The sequence below is a fragment of the Rhinopithecus bieti genome, unplaced genomic scaffold (assembly GCF_001698545.2).
Source record: "Rhinopithecus bieti isolate Rb0 unplaced genomic scaffold, ASM169854v2 scaffold_52030, whole genome shotgun sequence".
Taxonomy (NCBI): domain Eukaryota; kingdom Metazoa; phylum Chordata; class Mammalia; order Primates; family Cercopithecidae; genus Rhinopithecus; species Rhinopithecus bieti.
Window position 1 is genome coordinate 748,612 of NW_016821228.1, and position 14,207 is coordinate 762,818.

General features: G+C 38.5%; 1 protein-coding gene across 1 annotated transcript in view; it reads right to left on the reverse strand.

The window, feature by feature from the left end:
* LOC108520774 (uncharacterized) overlaps window positions 1-14,207 on the reverse strand; it is a 47,884-nt gene that overhangs the window by 11,988 nt on the left and 21,689 nt on the right. The window contains exons 2-3 of the mRNA XM_017860274.1: window positions 3,959-4,473; window positions 3,335-3,399 (exon numbers count right to left, since the gene is read on the reverse strand). Coding sequence (XP_017715763.1) covers window positions 3,335-3,399; window positions 3,959-4,473 — 580 coding nt within the window. The remainder of the gene's footprint in view (window positions 1-3,334; window positions 3,400-3,958; window positions 4,474-14,207) is intronic.

Below are 14,207 nucleotides of genomic sequence, written 5' to 3' on the forward strand. Positions count from 1 at the left end.
ATACTTCTTATGTACAACATGACGTATTATATACATTTTACGATGTCAAAATCTAGCTAATTTTTACATAGTTATTGTAGTTTTGTTAAGAACACTTCACATTCACTCTTAGCATTTTTCAAGAGCATGATATATTGTTAGGTGGAGTCACCACGCTGTGAAATAGATCTTTTGAACTTATTCCTCCCATGTGACTGAAATTTTGTATGTTTTGACTGTCTCTTCAAATACCCCACCTCTGCAACCCCAGCCCATGGTAACTGCCATGCTACTGTCTACTTCTATAAGATCAACTTCTTTAGATTGTACATAAGATTGAGGTCAAGTAGTATTTGTCTTTCTATGCCTTATGTATTTCACATAGCATAATGATCTCCAGATTCATCTATGTGTCCTTATCTTTTTAGGCTATTCCTTAAGTAGCCTTAAAATATAAGAACACATAGATGAACCTGGAGATGTATTTTGTTGTGTATACTTATCACATCTTCTTTATCCAATCATGTATTTTTGGACACTTAGTTGATTTTATATCTTAGCTATTGTAAATAGTGCTGCAGTAGACATGAGGATACAGAGAGCTTTTCAGTATACTAATTTTATTTCCTCTGGATATATATTTAGCAGTGTGGCATTGGTGGAACATACTGTGGCTCTATTTTTAGTTTTTGGAGGAACTGCTGTACTAATTTTTGTAGTGATTGTACTAATTTGTATTCTCACCAACAGGGCAAGGGGTTTCCCTTTTCTTCATATCTTCATCTACAATTGTTATCTCTTGATGTTTCCATAACAGTTATTCTAATGAGTGTGAGGTAATATTTTATTTTGGTTGTAATTTGCATTTCTGTGATGATTAGTGATGTGGAGCATTTTTCTATACACCTACTGGCCATACCTTTCTGTCTTTTTTTCACAAATGTCTCTTTAGGTCTTTTGGCCATTTTTATTTTGGATTTTTGTTTTCTTCCTATTGAGTTGTTTGAGTTTCTTATATATTTTGGAAATTTATTCCTATCAGATGTAGGATGTGCAAATATTTTGTTCCATTCTGCTGGTTGTCTCTTCACTCTGATGATTGTTTTCTTTGTTGTGCAGAAACTTGTTAGATGTAATTCATTTTGTTTACTTTTGCTTTTGTTGTCTGTTTTGGGGTTCTATCTAAAAGATCACTGGTCTAACCAGTGTTAGGGATGTTTTCCCCTACGTTTCTTTTAGTACGGTCATAGTTGAGGGTCCAGCTCTAAAGTTCGAAAGAGATTTTGGTGTATTTTTGTATATGGTAAGAGAAAAGGGTATAATTTGATTATTTTGCATGTGGATATCTAGTTTTCCTGTCACCATTGATTGAAAAAACTGTCATTTCTTCATTGTTGTTCTTGTTACCTTTGTGTAAACTCAGTTGGCTGTACATGTCTGGATTGACTTCTGTGGCCTCTACTCTGTTCCAATGGTCTAAGCGTCTGTTTTTAAGCCAGTGTTATTCTACTTGGGTTACTATCACTTTATAGCATACTTTGAAGTGAGGAAAGCACAGATCTTTTTATTTTCTTCACAGTTTGCCCTATGACCTCACTATTCAGAGAAATGTCAAAAGAGATGTTGATTTTTCACTTTTATTTTTTGAGATGGAGTTTCGCTCTTGTTGCCCAGGCTGGAGTGCAATGGCATGATCTTGGCTCACTGCAACCTCCACTTGCTGGGTTCAAGTGATTTTCCTACCTCAGCCTCCCGAGTAGCTGGGATTACAGGCATGCGCCCCCACGCCTGGCTATTTTTTTTTTTTTTTTTTAGTAGAGATGGGGCTTCCCCATGTTGGCCAGGTTGGTCTTGAACTGCCGACCTCAGGTGATCTGCCTGCCTTGGCCTCCCAAAGTGTTGGAATTAACAGGCATGAACCACCATGCCTGGCCAATTTTTCACTTTTTAAACTTTATACTTGTTGTAGGACAGAGTGATGACGACTAAGCTCCATCCATACCACCGTGAACACCGGAAGTTCATTTGATTTTTTACTATACATTTGTTCCCATTTCTCTTATATTCAGAGTATTTGATGAATTACACATCAATGTAATTCGAGTGTTTTATTTTAAGGAAAATATTTAATGCTTAAATCTTATAATCATAGGAATTTTAAAATTTTGCATTTTAACAGCATACTATAAAATTAAAATATGTGAGAATCTTATGTACTATAAAATTACATATCAGATGTATTTTTCTTTCTCAGAAGGACAACGGATAGATCAGTATATTACCTTAGCTATGAAAATAGTTTACAGTAAAACCAATTCTTCAGAGCTGAAGGCATGGAAATAAGTGCACAGACTAGACGGTGTTTCTCGGGTCTGCTTTCTCTCTGGAGTTTTCCATGCAGCTTCTAGAATACGTTGCCATTTTTACATTATCAAAGATCCCTCCCTGACATAAAACAATTTTAGTAGCAATGTGAATGAAGTCATTTTAGACAACAATTTGGTGTGTAATTTTAATTTCATTCTTACAAAAGTCGGAAAATAGTTCAGTGGATGGCAAATGAAAATTCAGTTTTCATTCATTCAAATTTCATTCATTCAAATCAGTTCCAGTCTCCTGCTCAGGGCACAGCCTTCTGGATAGACTACCACAAGGAAATAGTTTCTGGAGCCTTCACCTATTGAAATCAATTGATTTCAATACACAAGCATAAAAGCTAAGACATTGTGGCTCCAGGCTTCAGTATGAAAACACATAAGTCTCTTGGAAGAGGTTTTCTCTCTGAAAGTAGCTTCCTGTCCCCAGGATGCTTTGGACCCCCATAACTTTTTTCTTCCAGGTAGAAAGAAACAGAAAAATGTGTCTATATGCCCTCAGAAGCACAAATATTTAGTTAAAGCAATTATGAAAGAAGCTGCTGCCTTCATCTAGATGAGATCAATGAAACAGTTGGAGAAAGACTTTAAAATCATGGATCAATTCAGCCTAGACTAAAACACAGAAGGGGTAGGGCACAGGCAGTCCTGTCATAGAAACACCAGATTCAGTCCTTTGTCCTTTAAGAACAGGCCTTTCTATCTAGACTGGCGCTCGGAAGAAGACAATTATTTTGTACTAGGTGTTGAGGAAGTGGCCCTTGGGTTTTCATCTGTGAACAGCCTCCTTCCAATGCTTGGGCTGCAGTGGGGTGTCCGTTTCTGCATCTCACACACACCCAGGGCTGCTTCTACCACCTCCCTGAATAAGACCCAGGTCATTCCAGCCATGGGCATGGCCATGACCATATTCTAGAACACTGACCTACCAGTGATGGACTGCATTAGACTTGTAATAAGTGTCTCTCTTTCTTTCCTACCCACAAGCAGACCCACACTGGCTGTTCTACCTCCTGTAATGTGAAGTGACTTGTGGATAGAGAATCTATTCACATTTTAGAAAGCAGAGTTGGATGTATTTTCATAGCAAACTAGCAGGAACAGCCCAGGAGACAGGGAGCATTGAAACCATGTAGCTGCATATAGAAAACTCCAAAGTGTGGGTCTCATCTATGTTTGATCAAATGCGACAAATGTCATCGAGTTTCCATCAAGAAGAAACGTATTTGCTTGTAAATAGTCTAAATGAGGCATTCTCCAAACATAAGAACAAATGTATTGACAATTGTATAGAGTTGAAGTGCTGAAACTTGCTCACTGAGACATTTCCACTCAACACTAATGCATTAGACTCTCAATGCAGATTAAAAGTTTACAAATAAAAGCAAATAGAAACACAGTCACTACCTGTGATTTCTGCTTATGTTTCTACTCCCCATCATATTCTTAGCTACTTTTGGACCCCATGGGGGAAAAGAAACCAGAATGAAATAAAACTTCTAATATCAGAACTACCAGTAACTGCAAGAAGAGAAAAAAAACTCAACAAAACAGAAGCGAAGCCATCTAGAGTGCAAAGTTTCCCAGGAGCGTGGGCTCCTAACCACGCTCTCCGTGGAGGCGGCGGGCCAGCTGCATGTCTCCGGGCATAATTGTGATGCGCCTGGCATGGATGGCACACACGTTGGTGTCTTCAAAGAGGTGCACCAGGTAGGCCTCGCTGGGCTCCTGCAGGGCACCAGTGGCCACGCTCTGGAAGCGCAAGTTGGGGCTGTTGGCCTGGGTGATCTCGCGCACCAGGTGCTGGAAGTGCAGCTTGCTCAGGAGCAGCTGCGTGGACTTCTGGTACTTTCTGATTTTGCAGAGTGTCAGGGTGCCAGGCTTGTAGCCGCGAGGCTTCTTGATCCCTCGTGTAGGTGGTGCCCTCTTGCCGGCAACTTTGGTGGCCAGGGGCATCCTGGGGGCCTCCCAGGTGGTGGCTTTGCGGGTGTTCTGCTTGGTGTCCACGATGATGGTGGGCCGCGGCCTCTCCCTGCCCTTGGGCTGAGCCTGGCCAACTGCAGGCGGCTCTGGCGTCAGGGAGCGAGGGTGGTGGGTTTGTGGACAGGATTCAGAGAGTCTGTGAGTTGAGATCCGTGCAGAAGACGCATCCTCAGCTTAGCTCCTTTCAACCCAGCCCTAGACCTACCTGCTCACAGGTCTGCGGGTCAGAGGTCTGGCTGCTTATTCGCCCTGTGGGGTCCTGGGTTTCCGATGTCTACATATCCGCAGTGGGGAATCTTCCTGCAGCTAGTCTTGCTCTGTGGTCTCAACCAAGTTAACAGTCTCATAATTTGCTCTGATGGTTGCATTAGACCCACCTGGCTAGCTTCCACTGCACTCATTGCTTCAAGAGATTTTTAACCTAATGAGGGCTGTGAAAGCTTATCCAGTCTATGGGTTGTGCCACACCCAAGGGTGCTGTTACCTTTCATTGTATTTACGGGTTCACAGATTTGTTACCTAATCAAGGTATGAAAAACTGTCAAGTTCATGGGTTCCTCCAACACTCAAAAGAAGGGCAGATATCTGAAGTATGCATTATGGGATGGGTCATAGGTGGTGGTTGATACGATTTTGCTGTCACCACCCAAAATCTCATCTTGAATTGTAATCCCTGTAATCCCCATACTCCTCATGTCAAGGGAGAGACCAGGTGGAGGTAATTGAATCCTGGGGGCAGTCTCCCAGTTTCTGCCATGCTGTTCTTGGAGTAGCGAGTGAGTTCTCACAAGATCTGATGATTTTATAAGGGGCTCTTCCCCCTCAGTCCTCACACTTCTCTCTCCTGACACCTTGTGAAGAATGACGCGTTTGCTTCCCCTTTTGCCATGATTGTAAGTTTCCTGAGGCCTCCCCAGCCATTCAGAATAGTGAGTCAATTAAACCTCTTTTCTTTATAAATTATCCAGTCTAGGGTATTTCTTTATGGCAGTGTGACAACAGACTAATACCGTGGTCATCCAGAATTCTGCCTGCAACAGAGATTCTGACAGTTCACATTTTATGATAATAATGGAAACATTTATAATGAAAGCATGTTTTAATAAAGTTGTATCTTAGGCAGTTGATGAGGCATGAAGTTGGTTTATCAGGTGCTCTGGTGGTTCATAGTGCCAGGAAAGACAATGTGAAAAATCTAATTAGCCACTCCTCTAGCTGACTTTTCTCTCTGGCAGGGATGTTCCTGGGGCATTATTCTAAGATAATGTGCTAAGAAACACATATTGGAAACTTCAGAGAGGCTCATGGGAAAGCGGAAGCTTTTCTGATAAAATGATCCTGTGTGAATATCACTGATGCTCTTCTTGGCTCCTCCTCAGTCTTGGACCTGGATGTGATCACTGGGTTGAGCCATCTTCCCATTGCCCAGGATGAAAATGACGGAGAAGGCAGCCCTGACTTTACTGAGCCATTTATGTGAGTTAACAGGTGATACCTTCAGATGGGTTCATGAGAAAAAAATTCCTGTTTCAATCCACCTTACACTTTTCTGACATTTGTAGTGGAAAGCAATACTCATCCATATAATGCATGCCGTTCACAGACAAGAAATTTTATGAGATCTATAGTAACAAAATAACACCGTTACATTTTGTATGTGTATTATGTCTTTTAATAATGATTTGATTGAAAAGAATGTATTATTAAAAATAAATCCCATGTCATTAGCTCCAAGTGCTTTGGTAGCTGAAGCTGTAATTTTTGATCAACACTTAATATCAAAGAAGGTTTAGTTTTTTATAAATCGATAGAAAACTAATTGAATATGTCTATAGAGAAGGTGAGTATAGATAAATTGTTAGAAATAAGAATAACTCAATATATATAGTGGTGTAATGAGTGATAATGATTTGAGTATTGGACATAAGTTTATGAGTATTAAATTGTGTAATCTAGAGGATTGAAATGTTATCACCAAGAAATAACTCTTGAAAATAACTCTGGAGAATCCAGAGAGATTAGATTCTGATTGTCCGTGAGTCAAAGGAAAGGCTGCCAATGACATATGCAATGGACACCATTGCAAGGGCCATGGGGTGGAGTATTGAGTTTAAAAGACATTAATACATTACAGAACAATTATTTTTGTTACTTGTCATCCAGAATTCTGCCAAAACAAACTGAAGGGGCCAAATGGATATGAAAAACTCATTTAGTATAGCAAAATATTTCTTACCTCTTTTTTCCCCCATAAGTTGATTCAAGTACAGAATTAATGAGGTCAAGATTATATCTTAGATCCCTGGATAGCCTAGTTAATTTGCACAAAGAAAATTACATTTTATGACTATGGACCCTATGACTAACTTTGTCAGGTCACTTATGAAAATATGTGTCACTGATCACTGGTGCCATTAGGTAAAAGTGCACAGATGTTTTAGAGAAAAATCTGCATTGTTACTAAGAAACTGAACATCTGAAAATACAGGATGGCAGAATGTAAGTGTATGTTATTCATTTTAGAGCTTAGTGGTTTTGATAAATATTTCTAATTGCAGAATTCTTTATTCATATACTTGAATGCCCAGTGTGTAAAACAGAAAGTTGTACTGGTTGATGAGGGAAAAAATTGGGGTCTGTAAATCAACATTGTAAGGATTCTTATGCCTTCCTACTTCACTAACTCATGTCCTTTCATCTACCACCGAAACTACCTACCCTCTGAAATAATTTTTAAAATGTGAGAATTAGGGTTCTGAGAGACACTGTTGTCAAAGCACTGATGTGGGCAGACACTCTCATTTTAGGAATTAGGAAATGACAGCTTGTCTGAGATGACCCGGTCAGGCAGTGGCAAATATGGGACTTAAACTCAGGTAGTGACATTCTTTCTACATAGTGTAATTCAACAATTCACATTTATTTATCTCCTGCTTAACGGACTGAGTTGAGTATTCCAGACTGATGAGTAGCTCTGCTCCACACTGTTATTTATTCAGGGATCTGGATTTGTTGCAATTCAATTATTCCATTGCTCTCTTGTCATCATTTTCGTGAGGAAAATTTGTCTGCAAAACACTCTAATTGACACTGAGGAGAAGAGAGTCTGGGAGGGGACTGCCCATGGAATGTTGAGCCCATGTAATGTTGAACACTCACTGACAGTGGAACTCCACGTGAGAGTGGACACATGGCTGAAGTTAACACCAAATGAGGCTAGGCAGCCATGTGCCAAGAAGACAGGAAGACAGATTTTGATTAACAATTGGGAATACCTGTCATTGAACCCTATCAATTCCTACAATTTGTGGAAGCGTTATCTTCAGTTTTAATAATAAACTTACTAAGTAGTTTCAGGAATTCTTTAGAGTTCTTTCACATCAGTTTTCTCCTGTGTCTTAGCCCCTTTGCAATGCTATAACAAAATATCTTAGACTGGGTAATTTATAATGAACAGAAATGTGTTTCTTACTGTTCTGGAGGCTGGGAGTTCAAGATCAAGGTGCCAACAGTGGTGTCTGGTGAGGGCTACTCTCAGGTTTCAAAATGCCACCTTATGACTTTTTCCTCATGTGGCAGAAGGGGAAAGGGCAAGAGTGGCCTGTGACCCTTTTGTAAGAATGCTAATCTGCTTCTGAGGGTGGAGCTCTCATGGCCTAATCACCAACCTAAAGGCCCCATCTCTTAATACCAACACAACGGGAATTAAGTGTCAACATGAATTTTAGAGCACATAGTCAAATCACAGCATGAAAACCTAGTAAAGTTCAAAGAGCAGGAGTATCCTTACAATCTTAAAAGTGAGCTTTAGGAAGTACAGCAATAAAGACATTTTAAATCAAGTGTTTGTCAAGCCTCTAACAATGGCAGCTCATTAGTAGAAACTGTCTCTTTGGCCAGGTTACAAAATCTTTCCTCTTCCTTTTCGTTTCTATTCCCTTACACATATTTTAGACACTGTAGATGTTCTGATTCCCTTGGTAGAGGAAAGTATAAGGTATTCTCTGTTTTAGTATTCATATGGTCCGTTCAGATCTCCTTATACATAGATATTGAGTAAATCTCATCTAAGTTTTAATATTGATTAAAGTGGTAATGTCTAAGTGGTAATGATTGAACCAGAGTAGTATTCTGTTGGGGTCTTAGTTGATTTATTTTTGGGGCTTTTTTATTACTTGAATGTGTTAAGTTTGGCCAACACTTTCAACATAGTGAAAGGACATAAAATGGACATTAGCATAAAAATAGCTTCAGACAGATTGGTTTTTGAATAATATGAAACTCACAGATGAAAATCAAATACTACGATACTATGGGTCAAGAACTGACTGATGTGAGTAAACTTCTTGTTTTCAAAAAGATAAATGAAACACATGGCGGAGCTCATATTTGCTTTTCTGGTATTAATATCTTATATGTGATAAAATATCAAATGTGAGAACATAACTTGGTGAACTGAAAACAATAAGCAAAACCTCTCTGTTTCTCTGTATTTATATCTCCCATTGCCTTGCTACAGAGGAACTTTATGGCAGTTTTGAAGGTTAAGAAAAGTTATATTGTAGGTAAGAGACTCCTAGATTCTGCTGTGTGAAATCATTTTTTTTTTTCTTGCACAATGTTTAATAGACATGGGAAAAAGTTCTCTCTTGTCAAAAAAAAATTGGAAAATGATGCATACTTTAGTTTCTTTTAGAGATTTGCAGTAAACATCAGCCTAGTAAATTATATAAGGTGAACTGACTAAAAATATTCTGTTTAACTTTAATGCTGTGTCTTCTGCACTGGTTTGACTATGAAGCACATGTTTCTCCTCTCAAAACATCTATTGTCATTGTATAGATTATGGATTAATATTTGCTGTTATTTTTTAATCATTGATAAGATTAATCTCAGACTTTTGAAAACAAGATTAAAGGCATATATAAAATGTCACAAATATTTAATTTTTATTTAATTGTTGAAATATACAAAATGAGTGCAATTATAGAAATCTATAATATTGCCTGAGAATTTCGAATTTCATTTTCAGAAATAGCATTACCAAAGTTTCAAAAAGCAAAAGGACAGTTATTCTTGGGAATAAATTTTTCATTGTTCTTTGCTTGTGTTTCAATGTTTCCTCTTACACATATGTGATATTACATAAATGCACAAATATGGCATGCCATTTATGCTTCTGCTTCTCTTCTTGTTTTCCCTGCTTCCCACCCTGCCTTTCTTTTTCTTTTCAGCCACATTGGCATTCCTGTCTCTACTCCAGTGAATGCACATCAGCCTGTTGCATATTATTGCATATATTTCATCTGGAATCATATATAAAAAGACACACGTGGGTGTGCACACACACACACACACATACACATTTAAGGATGAGCTTCTGGAGGTCAACTTCTTGGATTTGCACCTTGGCTCTGACACTTACTGTGTGACCTTGGAGAATCTTTCTAACCTCTCAGTTACTCAGCTGCTTTATTTGAAAACTGGGCTAACAGGGATGTTGTGAAGATTAAGTGCATTATTTCACGTGATGTGCTTAGAAAGGCACCTGGTGTGTAATGAGTGTTCAATAATATCAGTGACTAGTATAATTTTTACTATATTATTTCATTTGTTGGTAGCTTGCTTTTCGTAAGGTGATCATATATACACAATTTTCTTCATCTTACTTTATTAATTTATAATAGTTTTACTTTGTGGAAATTATTCCAGATCAACTAATTTATCTTAAGTAAATGTCTTCATATTATTAGATGGCAAATTATTCAGCCATTTTCCTTGTCATGACATTCACTTATTTCTAGAGTTTATTGCAAATTATGCTACATAACTACACCTGCTATGTAAGTCCTTCTGAATCGGTTTATTTTTCCCTTTAAAATTAAAAAAAATTGGCCAGGCGCGGTGGCTCATGCCTGTAATCCCAGCACTTTGGGAGGCTGAGGCGGCTGGATCACCTGAGGTCAGGAGTTCGAGAGCAGCCTGACCAACATGGCAAAACCCTGTCTGTACTAAAAATACAAAACTTAGCTGGGTGTGCTTGTGGGTGCCTGTAGTCCCAGCTACTCAGGAGGCTGAGGCAGGAGAATTGCTTGAACCCGGGAGGGGAAAGTTCCTGGGAGGAACTCCAGCCTGGGTGACAGAGCTAGACCGCTGCTCAAAAAAAAAAAAAAAAAAAAAAAAAAAAAGAAAAAAAAATTAATGAAATTAAAAAAATAAATAAATAAAATTAAAAAAAAATCCTGGTGAAATACACATAACATAAAGTTTTTATCACCTTAGCAGTTTGTAAGTGTACAGTTCAGTAGCGTTAACTACATACACGTTGTGCAACCAATATTCAAAACTTTCTTCATCTTGCAGTACTGAAATTCTATATCCATTAAATATCAACTCATTTTTTTCCTCTTTCCCACAGCCCCTGGAAACCACTCTTCTACTTTCTGTCTCTACCGGTATGACTGGTCTGGGTGCCTTGTGTGAGGGGAATTATACAGTATCTTTCTTCCTGTGACTGGTTTATTTCATTTAGAATGATGTTCTCAAGTTTCATCCATGTTGTAGTAGATAACAGAATTTTCTTCCTTATAAAGCCGAATCATATTTTATTGCATGCATATATTACAATACCTCATCTTCTTTATCCATTTGTCCCTTGGTTGTTTGTTGCTGGACACTTGGGATGCTTTTATCTTTTGGCTGTTGTAAATAATGCTACTAAGACCATGGGTACGCAAATAACTCTTCCAAACTGCTTTCAATTCTTTTGAGTACATTCTCAGAAGTGGAATTGCTAAATCATGTGGTAATTCTATTTTTTTTTAGGTACCACCATACTGTTTTCCATAGTGACTGTGTCATTTTACTGTATTGCTTTTATTTCCGTTGGTTTTCTGTTAACATTTTGATCCTAGTGTAGATTAATATCTTTTAGAGATCATTTGGATAGAAATAAGAAAAAACTGGTTTTAGTAGTGAAATCCACTGAAACCTATGGAATCATCTAGGAAGGAGTGTAGAAGGACCAGGTTTAGAATTGATGCAGTTACTGTCTAACACATCATAAAGAGTTTTTGACAATTATGTAATAACTGCTGTAGAAACTAAAAGGTTAATCTTTTGACATTTAAGTGTATAATAATTATATTGTCATATGTTCATGGGTGTCTTCAGGAGCTGAAAATTCACCTTTCTATCTGAAAATGTCAGCACCTTTGCTATTAATAGCAGTAGTTTCTTATCAAGATCCAGAAATTATTTTGAAACAGATGTTTTATTTTCCTGTTCATTGTCTTTCTATTCTCTAGGTTTTAAATGTACAAGTTATCTAATAAATGACCTTCATTAGCACCCATGATCTACTTATTATATCTCAGTTCTATAGAAATTATGTGATTTTCATTATATTACTAAATTATGTTATGAAAATAATTTATATTCGTGGCTACCAGAAATCAATAATATGACAGATCCTAGTTTTACACATACTTGTTTTGAACTAGCAGGTGTGGAGTGGAGCCTAGGATTCCTCATTTCTTTTCTTTTTTTTTTTGAGACAGAGTCTCGCTTTGTCACCCAGGCTGGAGTGGGAGTCCTCATTTCTAATGGGCTTTCATCTGAGGCTGGCGCTGCTGTGGGGCTGGTGTAGTTCATACCTTGTGTAGCAGGGCACTAGAGGACCAACAAAAGTCTGGCTCCTATGGCACCAAACAAGCCAGTTTTTTAAAGTAGCTTTTAATCTAAGGCATTACCTTTGTTGAGAATGCATTTTTTCTAAGGTCAAAAAATTTATTCAGTTTTAAGTTGCTGAATTGATTCTTTTGATTTTGTATGTCTTCGCTCACACCATAATCACTGCATTCTTTTAACTACAGTCAACAATTTTCCTTCTTTGCGTCTTTTAATTTTTCCTCTTTGGCACTGAAGCACTGTGTTTTTCTGAGCCCCTAGATTGAAAATATCCAGTTACCAAACCTTTAACTTTTAACAGACTTGACATATTGAACTAATATATACATATACATACTATAATTATATGTAGACTATTTAGTATTATAATATAAAGTATTATGGTAATTAGAATTCTTCTACGTCTAAACACAGGAGACCATGTAGAAATGATGAGAAAGTAATGACTATTGCATTATCATTTATCTTATGGAAATACTGTACTCCATCAAACATACATGTGGTATGTGTCCAGCATATAATTATTGCATTTAGAGAGATATTACATCACCACTGATATACATGAAAACAAATACAGTCTTCGTTTAACTAAAATGAGATGCCTTGAAGGGAAGAGCATAGTTTACTAGATCATGGAGCTGGCTATCAGGAATCAGAATTTTACGACCTACACCAGGGTCCCCAATTTCCGGGCCATGGACCTGTACTAGTCCGTGGCCTGTTAATAATCAGGCTGTACAGCAGGAGGTGAGCAGCGGGCAAGTGAGCAAAACTTCATCTGTATTTATAGCTGCTCCCCATCACTCACATTAATGCCTGAGCTCTGCCTCCTGTCAGATCAGCAGCAGCATTCGATTCTCATAAGAGCGCAAACCCTGTTGTGAACTATGCATGCGAGGATCTAGGCTGAGTGCTCCTTCTGACACTCTGCTGCTTGATCACCTGAGGTGGAGCCGAGGCAGTGATGCTAGTGCTGGGGAGCAGCTGCATCAAAGGTGAGCATTAGCAGAGAGGTCTGACTGCATAGAGAGCATAACAAATCAATTATTTACAGATTCATACCAAAACCCTATCAGTGAGTGGCAAGTGACAATTAAGCTGCATCTGTTGGCAGGCTTTAAGTCAGAATGTCACATTTATTTTAGTCCACATGTGGCCCTCTCATTATTTTATTTACCACTTCTGCCCATGCCTCTTTCTCGCACTGCACACTTATCTCAGTCAAGTTTTGGCAAACTCATTAGCTAACCCTAGCCAAAATGAGTGAAAAGCAAACATCACCGGAGAGCTTCTTTGAAAAGGAAGAAAGACCAAATGATGAGACAGAAGAAGACTCTAAGATTACCAACAAAAAGAAAGCTGCATTTAAAAGAAAATGCCAAGAGTCCTACTAAAATTATGGGTTCAATGCAAGAGGTGATTCACATTCTCCAAACCCATTTTGTATAATATGTGGTGATCACCTATCCAGTGAAGCCATGAAACCTTCAACACTGCTTTGTCTTATGGGGACCAACAACTCTGCATTAAAAGATAAGCCTTTGGAGCTTTTCAAATGAAAAAAAAATGTGATCACAAAGAAGAGAAGCAATTATTGAAGGCCACCACTTCATCAGATGCGTCTGCACTGACAGCATCATTCTTGTGGCTCTAACCACGTTGCTAAAGCTAAGAAGCCCTTTACTCTTGGTGAAGAGTTGATCCTGCCTGCTGCTAAGGACATTTGTTGTAAACTTTTAGGAGATACTGCAGTTCAAAAGGTGGTACATGCTCCTCTTTCAGCCAGCACCATAACTAAATGAATTGATAAAATAGAAGATATTGAGACACTTTTGTTAGAGAGGATTAATGAGTCACTGTGGTATGCAATCCAGGTTGATGAGTCTACTGATGTTGACAACAATGTAACAATACTTGTTTGTTTGTTTGTTTTTGAATTGGAGTCTTGCTGTCCTCCAGGCTGGAGCGTGCTTCCCGGGTCCAAGCAATTCTCCTGCCTCAGTCTCCTGAGTAGCTGGGATTACAGACACCCACCACCGCACCCAGCTAATTTTTGTATTTTTAGTAGACATGGGGTTTCATCATCTTGGCCAGGCTGGTCTCGAACTCCTGACCTTGTAATCCACCTGCCTCAGCCTCCCAAAGTGTGGGGATTACAGGCATGAGCCACAGCCCCTGGCC